Source organism: Sapajus apella, unplaced genomic scaffold (genome assembly GCF_009761245.1).
Source record: "Sapajus apella isolate SASKATOON/1434 unplaced genomic scaffold, GSC_monkey_1.0 scaffold1, whole genome shotgun sequence".
NCBI classification, from domain to species: Eukaryota; Metazoa; Chordata; class Mammalia; order Primates; family Cebidae; genus Sapajus; species Sapajus apella.
Genome location: NW_022436941.1, coordinates 9,299,433 through 9,320,612, shown reverse-complemented (window position 1 = coordinate 9,320,612; position 21,180 = coordinate 9,299,433). Strand labels below are relative to the sequence as shown.

The 21,180-nt window shown below is 36.2% G+C and overlaps 1 protein-coding gene across 13 annotated transcripts in view; it reads right to left on the bottom strand.

Annotated features, from left to right (window-relative positions):
- The window catches only part of RAPGEF6 (Rap guanine nucleotide exchange factor 6), a 234,567-nt gene that overhangs the window by 83,407 nt on the left and 129,980 nt on the right, over positions 1-21,180 (bottom strand). For 12 of the 13 annotated variants that reach the window (XM_032299185.1, XM_032300644.1, XM_032242045.1 and 9 more), the window contains 5 exons: positions 19,715-19,846; positions 7,471-7,648; positions 5,571-5,707; positions 3,013-3,171; positions 2,271-2,423 (listed from right to left, as the gene is read on the bottom strand). In XM_032299185.1, the coding sequence (XP_032155076.1) occupies positions 2,271-2,423; positions 3,013-3,171; positions 5,571-5,707; positions 7,471-7,648; positions 19,715-19,846 (759 nt within the window). The remainder of the gene's footprint in view (positions 1-2,270; positions 2,424-3,012; positions 3,172-5,570; positions 5,708-7,470; positions 7,649-19,714; positions 19,847-21,180) is intronic. The other variant, XM_032241306.1, reaches the window with a different exon arrangement.

Genomic DNA, 21,180 nt, shown 5'->3' with positions numbered 1-21,180 from the left:
TGAGCCTTATTATTTGCCAGATTATACGGAGGTGCTCAGATAATGGGGATGCGTCAAAAAACCCAAGAGTCAGTTTAGGAGTCCCACTGGCTAAATCTGGGATAATTTGAGCATCAGAATAATAATGATGGTAACATAAGTTTATACCAATACAAATAAATTAATGGAGAAGAAGAGAGTTCATTCCTTCAACAAAATGAGTTAATAAATGCAGAATAAATTATTTTAAAAATCACTATCTCAGACAAGAATAGTAATGGAAGTAAAAAGTGGTGAATATTAGTTTGTACTCAGTACATACTATACATAAACTGAAAGTTTGAGGATAGTATTTTGATATTGTCAGAACATCTATTCACCAAATATTTATCAGTTACAAGGGGTAAAATGATGAATTTACACTGAAGACACTGGGCAGACACCAACATGATCAAGTAATCATGGCTAACTTCACCACTGATAGAACAACAGGTTGACATCGTGTGCCCTCCGAGTTCTATGGAACTCCTGCCAGGAAAGCCTGACTTGAATCTACCTGGGTTATGAAGAAAGATCTAGAAAAATTCAGGTGGAGGGTAACAGTACAGAATATAAGAGCTGTATTCTTTAAAACTGCTAAGAATATTTAACAACAGGGAAGGACTGAGGAACTGGTATAGGCTGAAGTGACATGACAAATGACAACTAAATGCAACTGTGTTCTAGCATAACATTCTAGACCAGAAATAACAGTTATTGCTGAGATAGTTAGTGAAAATCTAAATAGGGTCTCTGGACTAAATGTGTTGTTTTTTGTTTGCTTGTTTGAGATGAAGAATCACTCTGCTGCCCAGGCTGGAATGCGGTGGCATGATCTTGGCTCACTGCAATCTGTGTCTCCCAGGTCCAAGTGATTCTCATGCTTCAGCCTCCCAAGTAGCTGGGACTACAGGCACTCGCCACTATGCCCAACTAATTTTTGTATTTTTAGTAGAAACGGGGTTTCACCATGTTGGCCAGGCTGGTCTCGAACTCCTGACCTCAAGTGATCCATCCTCCTCTGCCTCCCAAAGTGCTAGAATTATAGGCATGAGCCACTGTGCCCGGCCTTGAATGGTTTTATTTTAGCAATGTTTACTTCCTAACTTGAAAGATTCTATGGTGCTTATGTCAGAGAGTGTCCTTGTTTTTAGTATATACACAATGGAATATTTAGGAATGATGAGGCATCACATTTGCAGACTGCTCTCAAATGGTTCAGAAAAAGACTGGTGATAATGGAGCAAATGCAGTGAAAATATTAACAGTTGAGGAATCTGAGTCACAGATCTCGCTACTGTTTTAGCAACTTTTCTAGTTTGAAATTATTTAGAAATAAATTGCTAAAACACAAGTACTCACAAAAAGATAAAAATGAATTAAAACAAAAAAGTCTATTTATAAGCCTATGGTAGTCCACCAATATGTTCATCATTTCTACATACAAAGCTTACAGTCATCCGTTTAGGAAAAGAAAGATCTCTGAGGAACAGCCTGACTAACGGAAGAACAAGTGTGACATCAGACTTCACATTATTAAGTAAACTGCTTCATCTGCAATTAACAGTGACACTAATTTTGCCAAGACTAGCTTGAAAAGAGAAACAATTATGTGTTTATTTCCCCCCTTCCAACTATAATTGTTCTGTTTATATCCAAGTCTTTAAAAAGACAGGAGGGGGAAGGCAAATAGAAGAGGGTAGAACTTATAAACAGGAAAACAGTATGGGGATTAATACTCAGACTCTACATTTGTGCTAAGGCTTTTGATTTACCTCATTTAGCCCTAATAAAGCCTTGAATTAGCTCCATATTCAGATAAGAAAAGTGAGGTTCAGAGAAGTCAAATGCATATTTCAGTGCCACAGAGATCCAGAAGCACTCTGTATCTTAACCTAGGATTACTTATGCCTTTATAGCTGGTTCTTAAATTTTGTTTTGTTTGTAAATACTGCCGTCTTTGATGAAATCGACTCCTACTCTCAGTGGCTTACATATAAGTTTGAAAAGGAAAACTCTGACCATTATATTCTAAAATAATACCCTACCTACACTGATATTAAATGGCAATAAATTATCCTTCAACATTAAAATGTGTAAAAACTCTCTTAGAAAAAGACAAAAGAGCTAACATTTATTTAAGTTAGATTCCAAAGTGTTAATGAATTATCTGGCACTACTTAAAAAGTGGTTTAAAACAAGATGAAAGCTGTACTGTATCAGTGACTAGAATGATAAGTAAAAACACCCACCTTGATTACAATGTGTCCTTTCCTGGTTCCACTCCGGTCTAGTTCACGATGCTCATGTACCATAACAATTTCTCCCTCTTCCTCAACTTTATGGGTATTTTTTTCCACATGATTTAAAATTCTCCAATAATCTTGCTGGGCTATGCAGACAAACTGTCCAAGAACAACATGGGGACAATTAATGAACCTATAGTACATAAATATATCGCTATGTACCAAGGCAGAGTACAAAGGTAAGAAATCTAGGAGCATGAATTTCTTTTCACTTAATTCCTTTAATCTTTAACAAAAATGAAGGTGAAACAATTCACATACGAAGAGACTAAAGAAGTCTAATCTGTTTGAATTTTGCTCCTTAAAAGGAGAAGTGAACTTCTACTTCTCTCAAAACTGACACTATGTAAAGAAAACATGAAGCAGGAGTAAGTTAGAAACAAACTCAGAAGTTCCTATTTCTTTCCTTTATTATTTTTTTTAAAAAGGACTCTGAGCTGGCTAATATCAAATAGAAATTTAACACACCAGCATTTATTTGGTATAGTCTCTTTTGAAAATTTATAGTTTTATAAACAGCCCACAAATATCTGAGGCAGATACAAAATCTAGTTTCCTTTATCAACTGTGAGCTATTGAAACTCTTAATTCTTAAATAAAGGTATTTTATTTTAAGGAAGACAAAACAGGCTCAGCTACTTTAAATCAACAGGCAAGCAAGAGGACTTGACCAAAGAGATAGTCTTACCTGACAATCATCTACTTTAGTCCTGATAATTCCATGCATGTACTGCTTATCTAGAGTGGGAGTAATTCCAAAACTATTTCCCATAAACAAATTTTCAACTTTTCCATCTGGATGACTGATTTCTACAGTGCCGTTTAAAATAACATACCATGAGTCAAGCTATAGAGAAAAACAAAGGTTTTATGAATCTTTAAAAAAAGGTAGTTATATGTTAACTTTGAAAAAGAATCTGTCAACATACATAACATGTATAATTTAAAAAGGAAAAAGGAGGATCTGGTTGTATTACTAAATACTCTGTAACACCCTATGCTTTGAGCGCATGCAAGCTACTAAAGCTTATTTTGCTCTTTCTTCTTTTAGTCACCAAACGAGTACTGTCATAATTGACCAGATTCTCTAGACAACATAGTGTAATGTTCAAGAGCACAAACTCTTGGAATGTTAATCCATACAATGCCACTAACTACGTAAATGACTTTGGGTAAATTATTTAACCTTTCTGGGCCTCAGTTTCTCTGCTGCTCCAATGATTGTAAGGAAAGTAACTATCATAGAACTATTATGTTAATTAAATGAGTTAATACATACACTGTGCTTACAATAGTCCCTGACTAAAAAAACATACCTTTAAGAAGAAAAAATAGCTAGCTAATGATTATTTCAGAAAGACTAGTAAAAGCCTAAATTTTAAGGCATATCTGACAAAATATTCACAATGTTAAGAAAATAATGCCTTCATTTATGCAGAAATATTTAATGCTTTATGAATTTATTTATTTATTTTAGAGATGGAGTCTTGCTCTGTTGCTCAGGCTGGAGTGCAGTGGTATGATCATAGCTTACTGTAGCTTCAAACTCTTGGACTCAAGTGATCCTCCTGCCTCAGCCTTCCAAGTAGCTGGGACTACAGGTGTGCGCCACCATGCTTGGCCAATTTATTTTTTGATAGAGACAGGGTCTTGCTATGTTCCCAAGGTGGTCTTGAATTCCTGGTGATCCTTCCACCTAGGACTTTAGAAGCATTGGGACTACGGGCATGAGCCACTGCACCCAGCCCAAAGATGATGTATTATAAAGGTATGCTATCTATCAATGAAAGACCACTTATTCTCCTTTAATATCAAACCCTCTTATAAACCTGAACCTTCAATAGTTTTAATGTGATTTAAGGGAAATCAAGATGGTTGGTTCTGAAGGATAATCAACAGCAATAAGGTTTTTTTTTTTTTTTTTTTCTTCCCAAAAGTATACCTTTATTATTTTAAAAATAAAATACACTCACTACACAACTTGTAGATTATATAAGCTACTGGAGGACAGGGAGTGTATCTGTTTTTTTCACCCCTATATCCCCGTATCTAGAATAGTACCTGGCACAAAGTAGGCATACAACAATTTTGCTGATACAACTGTGGAAAATTAAGAGAATGCAAAAACTTCTAGAAAATAATAGTTACTTAAAATTCCACTGTATACAGTTGTTTAAAGCTTTTTTTCTCTCTTCTGTATTTATTTTATATTATTGAAATATTTAGAATACACTGCTTAAAAAAATTAATACTACATTCATTTGTTCATCAAACTTTTTGGGGGAGCCCATCCTATATGACAGATGTCTTCTAGGATATGGGAGAAAACATGTAAACAGAGCCTAGAGACAGGGATCCTATCCTCAAAGAAACTGTATCAAATAACTTAAAAAATAACTGAATACCTTTATACTATATTCAACAGCTATATAATAATTTACTTAACTATTGCTTATCACTGGATGTTTTGGTTATGTGCAATTTTTACTTATATGTTATAATATAAAATTATGTAATTACATAACAGATTATATAAGTATATAAATATGTAATTTATATTATAAATGTGCTGCAATGAACAACTTTTGAAATCACTCTTGAGTTTTACATATGTCCTCACGTTAGACACTCAGAAGTGGAATAACAGGTTATGTTAAGAATTTTTCAATAATTTTCTGAAAATACTATACCAATTTACATTCCCACTAGAAGACAATATTCATTTACCGAAATCTCAGCATTTTTATCCATTTGATAAGAAAAATAATGAAGCACTTCCTGATGGCAATAATACCTTTCAATCCCTTTGCATCTTTCTTCCACCCATCCACAAGCTGTCATCTGAGCATTTTTAAATACAGAATTGTCACCTATATGCTTCAACTGTTAGCAGTTCCCTAGGATGCACTAATACCAATACACTTTCCTCATTCTTTTCCTTTTAAGTGTATAATAGAGACAAGGAATGAGAAGAATTCTTGATAAACATTTTAAACAATAATGATTTAATTATATAAATAGAAAAATGTTTAAGAATCCTTTAAATCTATTTAAATTACAACCTAATTTGAGAAGTAAAAACATTTGGTTCACTGAATATTATTTATGGAGCATCAACTCTGTGCAAAATCTACTGTGAGTAAATTAAAAAATCAGGACCCAAAAATAAGGACAAGTTTACAGAAATTAAATTATTTTATAAGTTAGTATCCATAAGAAATGTGTATGATTTATTTGCTGACCTACCTCTTGCCCATCTTCAAGAATAACAGCTCCAGCCTGTTCTACCACTTCAAAAATCATCACCGAGCAGAGTTCTCTCCTTACAGACATGGTCATGTTTGCAAAAGCAGGGAGCTGGTGCATAAACTCCAGTAATTGTTCTGTAAGAAAATGGGAATTCTGGTATAAAGACCATTGAGGACTGTACTTAAAAAACAGAATGAAATCTAGAATTCAATACCCAATTTCCCAATCAACTTATAAATTTATATTGCTAAAGTAGAGAAACTAAGGTACTATTTGATTACTGATTTTTAAAATCAATTTTTTGATTTATACATATATTCAGACTCACATATAAATACGGGCATACTGGAAAATACCAGAATTCCCAATCTCCAGAGAGAACCAGGAAACTATGCAGGTTCAGATGAAAGTAGAGAATATATCTAATATTCCTAGCCACTCCATGGGTTTAGTGATGGCCTTTGATCTAATAGATTGGTGAAAAGTCTTTTGTCTAATTCTTATTAAGCAAAAGTATTTTAAAATGCCATTAATAAATGTCAAAAAGTAATTAAAACAGGGATAATAAATGTGAATTCTAGCTGAAAATGTGTGTAATTAACTAGGTAACTCTCTTTAACCAACAAATGTTTATGAGTGCCTTAGACCATTCCCTGGTATGGATATATGTGTAAGGAAGATATAAATATAAGGAAGAAACACATATAAGCAGCCAGCAAAGAGATTAACTACAAGGTGCTATATATCCATAGAAAACAGGAATTAACTATATCTTAATTTTTTTAGTTTTATGAAAACAGTATAGTATACAATTCTGTATCGGTAAAAGTGCACTTTCAATTTCTGTCCAGGTGATGTTCACAACATGAATCCACAACGCAAGTTATTTACTATATCTTCAGAATGGCAAGGAATGTTCAAATACTTCGATCTTTACTCACATAAACAATTTTTATTAGTATCAGCCTCTTTTAATTGGAATGATAGCTATGATAAAAATGCAATCTAAGATAAAAATCTTAATTAAATCATGACAATATATATTTGACACTAAGTGATCTTTGCTCCTTAAAGATAACATTAACATCTTTAGTATCATTCAACTTCCCAACTACAGTAACTAATTTTGTAAAAAATTACATAAAGAAAAATTTATGTTTTAAGCGTACACACAACACATACATATATTTAAGCTAGGGAAATAAAAATATGAATTCACAAAAATCTGCAAGTTTTTCAAAAAGCAAATTCACAGACACTGAACACTGTACTGTGCTTGTGCTTTAAATGTCTTACAGACACGAGGGGAAAAAATCAGTCTAATGAAATCAAAGCGTTTGTTTTATATATTGTGGCAGCCAACTTCAAAGATGGCTCCCAGTGACTGCTGCCTCCTGATAGTCATGTCCTTGTGCGGCCCCATTCCACATTGTATTAGAGTTACTTGGTCTAACAGAATTTAGCAGAAGTAATGATGTGTTACTCTTGAATACAGATCATAAAAAACACTGTGGCATTTGCCTTATTCTCCCTTGGATAACTTACTTAGGGGGAAGCCAACTGCCATGTTGTAAGGACAATTAAGCAGTCAATGAGAGGCCCACATGAAGAGAAACTTAAGGTCATCATGCACCAAAGCCATGTAAATAGTCATCTTGGACACAGATTCTACAGCTCAGCTCAGGGAAGACCTGAATGGCTGCAGCCCTCTGTCAATTCTGATTACAAGCCAGAATCACCCAGCTAAGGTACTCCTAAATTTCTGACTCACAAAAACTATAAGATAATGGTTGAAAACAACATACATTTATTAAGTTTTAGAATAATCTGTCATGCAGCAATAGGTAACCATATAAACTAAATTACAAATTCTTATGGTGAACACAGTATTTCTTACCAATGTCATCATCAGTTTTGTCTGCAGGCTCTTTTTCAAGACATTCTCGAACAAGATCTCGTCCCTGCAATGGATCTGTTCTGTCAATCTCTTCATCTTCCTCTTCGTCATCCTCAGAATCAACAGGTCCTTCTGGAAGACGTGTCAAATCTACATCTCCCACCTCACTCTCCGTAGCCTACGAAAAGAAATCTTGATCACTTATCGTTTCATGTTAAAAATATTATAAGTCATAGTCTGAATTAATCAAAACTACCCCTCCCTACAAAATATTAAAAAGACTTAGGCAACGCTATATGCTGCATCAAGAACACAACAAAATTATACTTATTTATAAAAGGTTTCTTTATGCCCAAAATTTACAGGCTCGTCTTTCCACAGTGTGACAACTAGGTGATAACTCAGAGTCAACAAATATAAAATGGTCAGGAGACTCAAACTTCACTAAATGTATTAATATCTGTTTTCCACCAAACACTTGTATTTCATAAAAGTTTACTACAGAGTTTATTAAAACATGAAGTACCGGAAAGAAAAAGTTTATCAACAATCACCTTATTAGTACCTATTAGTCTATGCTGGGTACTGTGAAGAAGATACTATTCTTTCATCACAGAGACTTAGGCTTAGTAGAGTAGGTAATCATATAAATTAAGAACAGAAGTTTAAAGTAAGGTAAAGAATAGTACTAAAATACTCTAAAATAGACCCACTGTAAAGGACTGAACAAATACTCTTCATTTCACAGTATTTTACTGTTGGATCTAAAAGTGTGCAAAGAGCTGTGATTTCTGAATCAATCTATAAAATGACCTCAAACTTACAACCATAATTTGAAAACATGTTAGTGTCATATATTTGTAAAGAAATTATAAAAATTTTAAAAACCATAAATTAAAAAGTAATTCACAGAAAATAATGAAAATGTTTTTTAGAAGATAAAATTGTCCTAAGTAGATTCTAAAAAAATATTTCTGGCCAGGCGCGGTGGCTCATGCCTGTAATCCTAGCACTTTGGGAGGCTGAGGCAAGTAGATCATGAGGTCAGGAGTTCAAGACCAGCCTGGCCAAGATAGTTGAAACCCTGTCTCTACTAAAAATACAAAAATTAGCCAGGAGTGATGGCAGGAACCTGTAATCCCAGCTATTGGGGAGGCTGAGACAGGGAATCGCTTGAACCTGGGAGGCAGAGGTTGCAGTGAGCCAAGATTGTCCCATTGCACTCCAGCCTGGGCGACAGAGAAAGACTCCGTATCAAAAATACATATATATACACACATATATATGTATTTCTAAATATTATACTTGATTCATATTGTTAATGAAAAAGCATGAACACTAAGGCATTATAGAAAAAATGAGTGGACATTCAAGAATTCCATAAATAAAAAGCACTTAAATATGAGCATTAGTGAAGACTACAGAATCTTCATTAAGTATCTCCTGTTTTGAACATTTACTGTTTTCTCTGCCAAGATAATCGTCTTTTTTTTTTTTTTTTGTGACAGGTTCTTGCACTGTTACCCAGACTGGAATGCAGTGGTGTGCACTGCAGATCTTGGCTCACTGCAGCCTCGTCCTCCTGGACTCAAGCAATCCTTTCTCCTGAGCACTCTGAGTAGCTGGAACCACAGGTATGTGCCACCATACCCAGCTAATTTTTAAATTTTCGTAGAGCCTGGGAGAAGGAGGTCCCCTTATGTTGCCCAGGCTGGTCTTGAACTCCTGGACTCATGTGATCCACCCACCTTGGCCTCTCAAAATGCTGGGATTACAGGGTGAGCCACTATGCCCGGTCGATCTTCCTTCTTTTGAGGACTACTATTCCTCTCCATCTTAACCCCAGAGATTCCAGTGGGAAACAGTGCCCTGCTCCCTAGCTATGTAAACTAAGTTAGAAAGAGCTTTTCTCTAGATTTCTGTACACAATTAGATCTGGAAGCAGAGCATCCTTTGTAACCAGCCTGAATATTTTTGAATAATATATGGAACCACAAACTTGTTTGCAGTTGCTAAATTGGAATAATCTGAAAGTAGACAGCCTATAGCCACATGGAAATGCCTTTCTATGAAAGGAGAAAATGAAACCAATAGGCAGGGAAATGGGGGGTGGGAATGGGGAGGACGACACTGAACAAGAGAGGCAAACAAAGACTCAGAGCAACAAAACAACAGAAACAGAGCATGCAGGACAGAGAAAGAAAGAGCACTGTGACAGAAAGTATCACAAAGAAAGCAGGCAAGGAAAAGCAGGCAAGGAAAAATAAGCAAGCCATAAGGTGCCGAAAGACCAGAGACAAACAGAGGCAGACACACCTGCAAGGATCCAGGTACCCTGAGGCTAGAGTTGCCCCTGCTTTGTCTGGTGGTCAATGGCTTTACATTTTTTCTTTTTCTTTTTTTTTTAAAGACAGGGTTTCACTCTGTCACCCAAGCCATGTGATCATCAGTGATATAATCACAGTTCACTGCAGCCTCAGCCTCCTAGAAGCTAGGACCACAGGCACTGGCCTCTTGGCTTTCGTTAATTCAAGTTAAGCCTCTGATACCTACAACAGTCTGGATCTGTTTCCTAAGACCATGTCTTATACTTCCTTTGGATTTCTGCACAGCTTTAACTGATAGTCATTTAACAATCCAAACTAAATACTCAGATTGTGATCTTTAAATTAGAGAAGCTGGTTTTTAAGGGTCTGAGATTGTCTGAATGTTTGCATCTCCTCAAAGTTCTTATGTTGGAATCCTAACTCCTAAGGTGATGTTACATGAATGGGATTAGTGTAAAAGAAGCCTGAGGGAGTTCATTCGCCCTTTCTATCCTGTGAAGCTACAGTTAGAAGGTACCTCTATCAATCAGAAAGAGGTCCTTTTCCAGACACCAAATCTGCTGCTGGTACCTTGATCTTTAACTTTCCAGCCTCAAGAATAGCGAGAAATAAATTTCTGTTGTATGTAAGCTATCCCCCAGTCTATACAGTATTTTGTTATAGCAGCCTGAATGGACTAAGACAGTCACATGGGGCAATTCTATCTCATGACTGACTAGTATGCTCTGAGCTGTTTTCTGGCTATGAAATTTTAGGGTTTAAATGGAGTGTGTGTGTGTATGTGTGTGTGTGTGTGTGTGTATATGTGTGTGTGTGTGTGTGTGTGTGTGTGTGTGTGTGTGTGTGTGTGTGTGTGTATTATATATATATTATTAAGACGAAGTTTTGCTCTTGTTACCTAGGCTGGAGTGCAATGACACAATCTCGGCTTACTGCAACTTTCATCTTCAAGGTTTGATTCTCCTCTCTCAGTTTCCTGAGTAGCTGGGATTACAGGTGCCCACAACCACCCCTGGCTAATTTTTGGTATTTTTAGTAGAGACAGGGTTTCCCTGTGTTGGCCAGTCTGGTCTCAAACTCCTGACCTCAGGTGATCCACCTGCCTCAAACTCCCAAAGTGCTGGGATTACAGGTGTGAGCCACTGTATCCTGCCTGAAGTATATTTTTTAATAATATATGGAACCACAAACTTGTGTGCAGTTTATAATCCCTTTTCAAAGACAAGTAGTTTTAAATTTAAATATGTATACATGCTAAAAAGACTTGCTCAAAAACCTTATTTACATACACTGATTTAATCTAAGAAACTAGCGGGGGGGAAAAACCTAAAGCAATATTTTCTATACAATTTCTCAATACGTAGAAGAGCTCACTCCTGGTACATCCCTTTTTTATTTTATTAATTTTTAAGTGTAATCTGCATTAAAAATTCAGGTTTTTAAACCAATCTTAAATAAGGTTTTAATCCCCTGACCCAGATTATTTCAACCTAGTCTCATTACCACATTTCAGATTATGTCTGATAAAAAGACAGATGGCTCAAAACATAAAAAGGCAAGATACAATTTAGTTATAGGGACAGTAAGTAAGGCTAATTATCATCTGCATGAAAAGCAAAGACATTAAAGAAGACAGTTCTTTAGGAAGAATGGAATTCATAGGTTGGGACTGAGAGAAGGCTACTAAAAGAACTTTTTAAGGAATCTTTTAAGACCAACTGCAAAGGAAAGAATATAATCTACCCTTTCAACTGCCTTTGTAGGCCAGGCACAGTGGCTCCTGACTGTAATCTCAGCACTTTGGGAGGCTGAGGCAGATGGCTTGAGCTTAGGAGTTTGACACTTGCCTGGGCAACATGGAGAAAACCCTGTCTCTACAAAAAATACAAAAATTAGCCCAGTGTGGTAGCACATGCCTGCAGTCCCAACTACTCATGAGACTGAAGTGGGAGGATTGCTTGAGCCTTGGAGGCGAAGACTGCAGTGGGCAGAGATCTTGCTGCTGCACTCCAGCCTGGGTGACAAAGTGAGAACCTGTCTCAAAAATCAAAACAAAAATCCCCCAAAAAACCATAACTGCCTTTCTTATACCTGTACTTTTTACATAGTATAAAAATAAAATTAGTTAAGAAGATACACTAAACTACTAAAATATTAACAGTATACAAGAGCATAAGCTGATAAAATAGCAATTAAGAATAAAAAATAAGATTGGTAAAAAACATGCTAGGAAATTTAAAAGAATTTTTTTACCTTAAAATTAAAAAAATAAAAAATATATAAAGACTAATTCCTTGATTAAACAAAGGAAAGCCAGGTTCTTAAGATAAAGGTAGATATGATTATGACCACAGGACAAGAAGTCACTGCATGATACTTCTGAAAATGCAGTTCCCAGTTTAATTCTATAATAATTAGATAAGAATTTTTTTAATGTAATATCCATAATGTTCAGAATACAATAAAAACTTACTACATATGTGAAGCAGGGAAATGTGATCTATAACCAGGAAACAAGTCACTATAAAGAGCTTCAATAATAATAATAGAGAAAATGAAAGTAAAAGGCAAGAACATTCCACATTTATTATAAGTAAGTTAAAGAATTTAGAAGAAAACCGGAAAATATCCATAAGGCGGTGTAAACTGTAAGAAGATAAATTTAAAGAAAGGGCAATAAAAACTATGCCAACTGAACTAGACGGAGAAAAATGCCAAAAAACATTTAATAAAGCCTTAGAGACTCATATCATAATATCAAGAGTGGGGATAAAATATGTGGGTCAAAAGACACTCCATATTCATGGTAGGGTACACAGAAGACTGATCCCTGGCATTTCAACTAATTTATCTTAGCACCTGGGATATATTAGACCCTTAGAAAGATTATGATAAATGAGTTAAGCCCAGGAAATAAATACACACACACACACACACACACACACACACACACACACACACACATACACATATATATATGTGATAGGACTAAGACACTATGAAACTTCTTGTGTTTTTCTTTTCCTGACAAATGAATGTGTCTCTGTGTATATGTATAAATATAATTTGGAGAGGCAGACAGTCTGAGGCGATTTTCTGATGACTTGGCCTTCCCCAAATAAACCACCAGAGGATATCCTTTTCCTGTTTGCATCTAGATAAACATGAAGCTACAATGAAGAGAACTATAGAGCAGAAGTAAGAGTTACACAAACTTACAAAAAATCCCGCATTTTCAAATTTAGGGCAAGTATTAAGCCAGAACCTTAGACTTTCAGTCCTCTCTTTTCTGTATTCCCATTTTAGTATTTCATTTAACCTTTTTCACGGACCATTTAGTCCTTAGGTCTTCTTGGTCAGAATGCTATGAAGTTAATCTTTTACTTATGCAGTCCAGGCTGACCCATTTCATAACCTCTACAACAGGGCAGACAGGCAAAGTCAAGTGTCCTTTGCTTTGGATAATCAAGTTTTAGTTAGCAGAGATCTGCATTTTCCTGGGAGCCAATATTGGTTTCTACTTTCAAGTATAATTCAACACAAAAAAATTTTACTAGATTACTTCCTAAGTGCCAACACTATGCCTGACTCAATATGGGATATAAATCAACTCTGCACTCCATAAATTTACTATGATGATCAAAAATGTTAAGTTTACAAGGAACCACCAAAAAAAAGCAGAGATAAAAAGTGACATGTCTGAGAGAAAACCTACTGCGGGATTCCAAGGAAAGAGACATCTCTTCTTGTTGGAAAAACATGGGAGACAATATGAAAATGTTACCTACATGAAGCTACAGTAGAAGAGCATGATTAGAACACAAGGCAAGGAAAAGGCAGACATGTTCAGGGAATAACATACATATGTCATGAGGCAGAATCTAGAATGTGTAAGTGGGGGAACAGTAAAATATAAAACCACATTGTAGTTAAAAGTAAAAAGCTTGGAATTTAAAACGAGCAGTGTAAATTAGATAACAATGAGGCATTAAAGCCTTTTAAATACAGGAGTAATTAAAGTCAGAGCAATTTATTTCAAGTGGGAGTTTAAAAATGGTAACAGATTTTGAATTCTGACTAGGACTTAGATGATATTCCTTTTTTTTTTCCCCTTAGATGGAGTCTCTCTCTGTTGCCCAGGCTGGAATGCAGTGGAGTGATCTCGGTTCACTGCAACCTCTGCCTCCTGGTTTTGAGCGATTCTCTTGCCTCAGCCTCCTGAATACCTGGTGCATGCGCCACCGCTCGTGGCCAATTTTTTTCTGTATTTTTAGTAGAGATGGGGTTTTCACCATGTTGGCTAGACTGGTCTCAAACTCCTGACCTCAAGTGATCCACCTCAACCTCAGATGATATTCTTTACAGAAATATTAAAGAAAGGTGGAAGAGAACATGTGGTGACTAGGGATGACAAAAGAACATACTGGTGAAAATGTAGCACCAGGGTTCTGAAGAGATTGGCACTCAGAGCTGTGCATTAGGAAATCATGTTACCATAGAGGTGGTAACTGAACCCCTGGGATTTTTAAGAAAACACTTACTCCTTATGTAGAAACTGAAAAGATAGGTGGAAGATAAATGTGTGCCTTGAGTTGTTTAAGAATGAGTTAATGAACAGACAAGTGCTTTTGTTCAAGAGTCAGTATTTCAGTTTTCCAGCTCATGGAAGAGACTGAAATAAATAGAAAAAGGAATCTAGAAAGAAGTACTCCTTATACTCTTGAGTACTCTTTGAAGATGCGTTAAATATTCTAAGAACATTATGATACCTTAATGTATACTTTAAAATTTTAATCTATACTGATTAGAAACACATTTACACTGGAACCATTAATTTGCTTTTTCCCCCCACACTGTGGTAAATACTGTATTTTGAAGTTTCTTTAAGAGTCGAGGGCTTTTTAGACCAGAAGACATGAAAATTCTCAAGAAAGGAATGCATAGACGTGTAGCCACACATTTGGCCATACAGAACAGTATAAATAGTTTTCCTGTTAAGAACTGCTATCAGGAAAACCAAATCCCGCATGTTCTTATTTATAATGGGGCACTAACAATCGGGTACATATGGACATGAAGATGGGAGCAAGAGACACTGGGGTCTATTAGAGCAGAAAGAGAGGGGTGAGGGCTGAAAAACTACCAACCCGGGTGACTGGATCATTCAAACCCCAAACCTCAGCATCACACAATATACCTATGTTACAAATCTGTACATGTACCCCCTGAATCTAAAATAAAATTTGAAATTATTTTTGAAAATTAGGGAGACATTCATTTTTCTCAACAAGAAGACTCCACATTAGAAAAAAATGTCCAAATTAATCTATAGTCTTCTGTCCCATAAAAAAAAGCTGGATTTTACTTGAAAAGTTTCTAAATTTCTCTAAGAAGAAAAGGAGAAACACACACACACACAAAATTGCTATTAGGCTATCTTTCTGATCTCCTCAACTCTCCAAATTAAAAATACTTGTATCACAAGGCTTTGCTTACGGTTTTAAAGACAGGGCATTCACTTTAAAAATATCTCATATGCTAAAATTCAAATAACTAGACAAATCATTTCAGCTATTCCTGGCCAAGATGTATACATTGGCAATATACACCTGTAACTAAGAGGTATATTCATAGCTCCAACACAGAATCTAAAGGTAGCCTAAGGTGAAGGGAAAGACCCAGGGTCCAGTACTGATATTTCTTTTCCTTGTTTTATTCCTGAAGATGTGATTAGAAACATGTGCATATGTGTGTACATACACACACACACATGCACACACACACAATTTAGTTAGTTGGGTGTTTATTTATCTTTCCATGGATTAAAAAAAACTATAGGTCTAGAAATCTAGTATTTGGGAGGGTATATTTTATAAACCTATTATAATTCTGTGTTTATTCTTTTTACTTGCCTTTAAATATTTTCCAAACTGTTTAAATACAATCTATTTACTTCCTCAGATTTGTTAAATATACAAATAATACTGTTCATTTAAGAAACAGAATAAAAACTACCCACAAACCTACCACCAGTAGAAAAACACTGTTACTAACTAGGGCTCTTGAACTCGAATTTACATTCTGTATCTACAAGTATAAAATGTATAAGTATGTGGGCATATATACTTATTTATATAAATATAAATAATAAAATGTTAAATATACCTGCATACTTATCTCATAGATATGATATGTAAGATTTTAGGCTGGGCTCGGTGGCTCACGCCTGTAATCCCAAAAAGCATTTTGGGAGGCTGATGTGGGCAGATCACCTGAGGTCAGAGTTCAAGACCAGCCCGGCCAATATGGAGAAACCCTGTGTCTACTAAAAATACAAAATTAGCCAGGCGTGGTGGTACATGCTTGTTAATCCCAGCTACTTGGGAGGCTGAGGCAGGAGAATCGCTTGAACTCAGGAGGCAGAGGTTGCAGTGAGCCGAGATCGCACTGTTGCACTCCAGCCTGGGAAACAGCGAGGCTCCAACTCAAAAAAAATAAAAAAGATTTTATGCACATGATATACAAAAATATATAAGTACTGGCCGGGTGCAGTGGCTCATGCCTGTAATCCCAGCACTTTGGGAGGCCGAGGTGGGTGGATAACGAGGTCAAGAGATTGAGACCACCTTGGCCAATATGGTGAAACCCCGTCTCTACTAAAAATACAAAAATTAGCTGGGCGTGGTGGTGCGTGCCTGTAGTCCCAGCTACTCAGGAGGCTGAGGCAGAAGAATTGCTTGAACCCGAGAGGGGGATGTTGCAGTGAGCTGAGATTGCACCACTGCACTCCAGCCTGGTGACAGAGCGAGACTCTGTCTCAAAAAAAACCACAAAAAACAAAAAACAAAAAAAACCATATATATGTATGTATGTATGTTGGTGTTTGTTTTTATGATTTTGATTTTTTCCTTTTGTGTTTATTGTGGGAAGAGATGGCCAGGGGCAGACGTGTGTTACTTACAGTTAAATGATCAGAAGCTTGCTTTGCTTTTTATACACTGAGATTTGTGTCACGGATCATATCCAAACTATAGTGCAGTAAAATAAAAGCAGAGATCAAGTGGAAACAGGAGGTCTATGGTAAAGTCCATCGGAAAGCGCCTTATAACTACAGAATACTGCAGTGTGGTTACAGTGCAGAAAAAACTGCTTTGGTCCCACAGCTCTTCCCACCACAGAGTTTGTGTGAAGATCTCCTAAAGGGAGCTTATGCAAAAGACTGACAAGTAATGCAACCTCTGCTCACAAGACTTGGGAGGGTCTTTGCAGATGGGAGCCGGTAAGGCCAGAAGGCCTATACAGGGCAGAGATCACTGAACACCATAGGGTCCGCCTATGTTCTCAGAATATGGAGCAATTCTGATTGCTCTATGTCCACAATGCTCTGGAGATAAAAGCCCCTTGATGCACTGTATGATGGCGCCTTATCCGCTGCACCTCTCTCGCCAAAACAACTGGATACACAATGGGTGGTAAAATCTCAGTCTCCTTAGTTGGTATTTCTTAGGAGAACCATGTTGCTACTGAATGCTGCAGACACATGCTCTTCCTCCGGCTATCTTCTTCTTCAACCTCCCTCCCCACAGCCTGCAAAAGATAATGCACCCAATAAAAGCGCAAGAAGCCCAGAGCTCAATGCTAACTCGGATCACCCCACTGGAGTGCACTGGACCCCTGGACCTATGCTGTAAAATTCTATTCTTGTGTCTTTGTCCCTATTTCTTTTCTCACTCCCTTGTCACTGCCAGACACAGGGCACCCACGAATAGGGTTCGTCTGGTTCCCAACGGTTTATCTTTATGGACTTACTTTTGTTTTGCTATTTAATAGTTTATGCTATTTCTATGTTTGGGCTATTGTCCTAAAAGTTAACTGTTAAGTCAGAGTTTGAAAATCTTTTATCTTCTTTGACCACTCTTAAATTTTATCTTAGGTTTTATATATTCGATGTTAACATTATTACAATTTTCTCCTTTAAATTTCTAAGTTCCTATTTTGGTTCTAGAGTTTTAATAACTTTGTTCCTTTTATCTGTTTACTCTCTAAATTCATTAGCACTTTTATTGGTTAGTTTATAAGCTTCACTGCATCATATTTTTTTAAACTATATAATTCCATTTATATGACCTTCTGGAAAAGGCAAAACTGTAAGGGCAAAAAAGAGATTGCTGGTTGCCAGGGCACAGGATAGGGTCAGGAGAAGGGACTTGACAGCCAAGGGTCATATGGGCACTTTCTGAGATGATGGAACTATTCTACATATAGGCTATGCCATGGTCCTGCAATAGAATACCTCCAACCAACACCAGTATGTGTACTCCAGTCCCATCCTCAGGTTGTCCAGCTAAAAGGTGAGTAACCTGTGGGTGCTAATACAAGTGCAATGCTACAGTAGCTCCTGTAGCATCTTTGCAAAGATGTAGGGACCAACTGTCTACAGCCCATCTTTAGTTCACAATAAAGCATTGGTCTTTCCAAGTGACCTGGAATCTTAATCTGTGTACTATCTTTACTTACTGATGTGGATATCCCAGTGTTACCAGGTTCCTATGGTTTTTCAACACCAAACCTCTAAGGTCCAGATATTCTCATATATCCTGAGAGAAATCTATACCCACATCCCTGAACTTCACTGATCCAGGGTCAATCCTCCTCAGGGTTTTCTTCTGGAAAAACACGAGTCTAGAGAAGCCACAGCTCTACTTTGATTTTTAGGTGTGTAATTCTTTTTTCACAAGATACTTCTTTTGAGAAGGGGCAGAATGCATGAAGCCCAACAGGAACACAACCACTAAGTGGTCCCAGAGCCATTGTATTGCTTTTAACTTGTTTAATCTCTCTCTCAATTCTTTGTTTCATCTACTGTAAAATGGAGAACAGGGAAAAATTCCTTGTTCTGTATACTATAAAAGCAAAAAGGGAGATATAAATGGCCACAGCAATGACCTTTGTTGAAAAAAGCCATATATAAACCAAAAACATGGGTGTTGTCTTCGTTCCATCTTGCATCTGCCTACAAACTTCCCTTAATAGAATAAGGCTGATTTTCCTAAAATATCTCAATCTGGGTAACTCTGTAGAACCAGTCTAAAATGCTTTCCTCAGACAACAATGATACTATTTCTACAAATCTTAGTATATGGTAGCCACTAGCCACATGTGGTTATTAGGCACCTAAAACATGGCTAGAGCGAATTGAGATGTGCCGTAACTTTAAATTCTGGTTTTTGATTACTTAGTATGAAAAACAAATGCAAGATAACTCATTCATAATGTTAAAATAATAAATACACTAACTGGATCCTCAAATACTTACTGCTCTGGCTTGAACCTAACTTGGGTTCAATCTCAGCAGGATCATGTGAGGTTTCTCTCAGCTTATGGGTCTTCCTAGAACCTTCTACCCACTATTACAAGGATCACTAAGTAGATTTGAAATTGTTCCTTTCGGGTTTTTGACAATGGAAAAGTAAATAAATATTCTAATTTGCTATTTATTTCATGCTACACTACAATAGAGGCTTCATAGTAGAAAAGCTCTAATTTTCCTCATGACTTCTAACTATAGAAGACATATATAGTCAATTATAACAAAAATCAGCCTTTTTATAAGTTAAAGTTCAGTTATTCCAAGAACTAATTTTTTAACCGAAACAAGCATTAGATATTAATATGGATTCACCTGGATAAATGAAAGAGAACACCAGATTCATACTCTGCTGAACCATACCTAATCATTCTCGAAAGACAGATCACCTCTTTAATCAGGCTTACAAATTTGACACAGTATTTTTCCAAAGACCTCATGCTTGAATGTCATACTCTGAAAGATACGTTAACCATCTAAGGCATAAGCAGAGAATATCTGGCAGAATTAAAAAACCATATGCACAGCACACAAACTCCTAAGGTATTACCTGATAGATATCAGATAAACTGCTGCTTCCAGAGTCACTGGCAATGCTACAACCAGACTGACTAGAAGACACATGAGTCACCTGTGGATGAGGGTTGTCTGTGAGATGCATCTTGGTAAGATCAGCTGGAAGCTGAAGAAAAAAAAATAATTTAAGTTATTCTAAATGTCAAGCTTTACTTTTTTAAGCGTTGACACGTTAACTTCAACAAATTTTTGTGTATATTACTGTGCAATCTCATTTCTAACCCAAGTTCTCCACTTTTAGCAAAAAGATATTTTGAAATAAGAATCATATAGTACTCTCTGAAACTATTAGGCAATCCTACAACAGTTAGCTCACTGAACAGTTTTCAAAAGAGACTGTCATCACTAATATTTCAGAGGAAAAACTTGGTCCTCCAATTCTCCCAAATAAAAACATCAGAACCTTCCATCGTAAAGTGTAGGAATGTTATCTTTTAAACACACATACACACACACACACACACACTCTCTCTGCCTGCCCCCCCCCCACTAATAAAAATTGGTTACAAATACCAGAATAAAACACCCAAATTTTGGAATTAAGTTCAGCTACTGGCAGCAAGACTTAAGACCAGTAACAAACTGATTACATTCAATATTCCAAAATTTTTGTGAGCATCTTTACTTAATATTGAATTAGCTTACAGCTGGCCCCTGAAAGATTTCTTAGTAATCAAAATGATTTAATGAATGTCTGTGCTAGGTGCAAGGACACAAGAAACACAAAAAGTAAATGACTCCACCAACTCATCTTTAATATGGTCACACTCTTATCAGGTATGCAGGCTGTACAATATATTTCATATCACAAAACAGACATCTCACAAAATAAAAGCTACAGCAATTAAGACAATAAACAAACCATTGCACTCCAGAGTACTAAATGTTTTACATAAAAGGTATGCTTATATATTTTCTAAATGATTTCTCTGCAACTTGCTATTAAGGGCTATTAAGAAAAATCAATTTAATTTTTAAAACGGTTTCTCACTGCTTTACTGCTGAAAAATATTAAAGAAACACACATATAGTATAAATTAAATGTATTCTGAGGAAATGACTGAGACTGAATTATATTATCTCAAGAGGAATTACTGTAATTATAAAAATTACACATAAAGTATATCACAAACTTCCCCTGTTGATTATAGTGTGTTGGATAACAGATGAATACTAAGATAAACAGAAAACCTGAAATGCATACATACATATATACACAAAATATCTGGCCCCTGAGGTTACTTTTTCTCCTAAGAATATTTTCTGATTCCTAAAGAAAAGGCTAAAGGCCAAGAAGTACCTGTGACAGCCACTGGCTAAAGGGACAAAGGTTAAATTCCAAGGCCTAGGATGGAAGGGCCATCTTTGGATTGGAACTCTGGAGAATAAATTAGACTCTAGAGTAAATGTCACCCAAAAATAAACTGATGCTAATTTTAG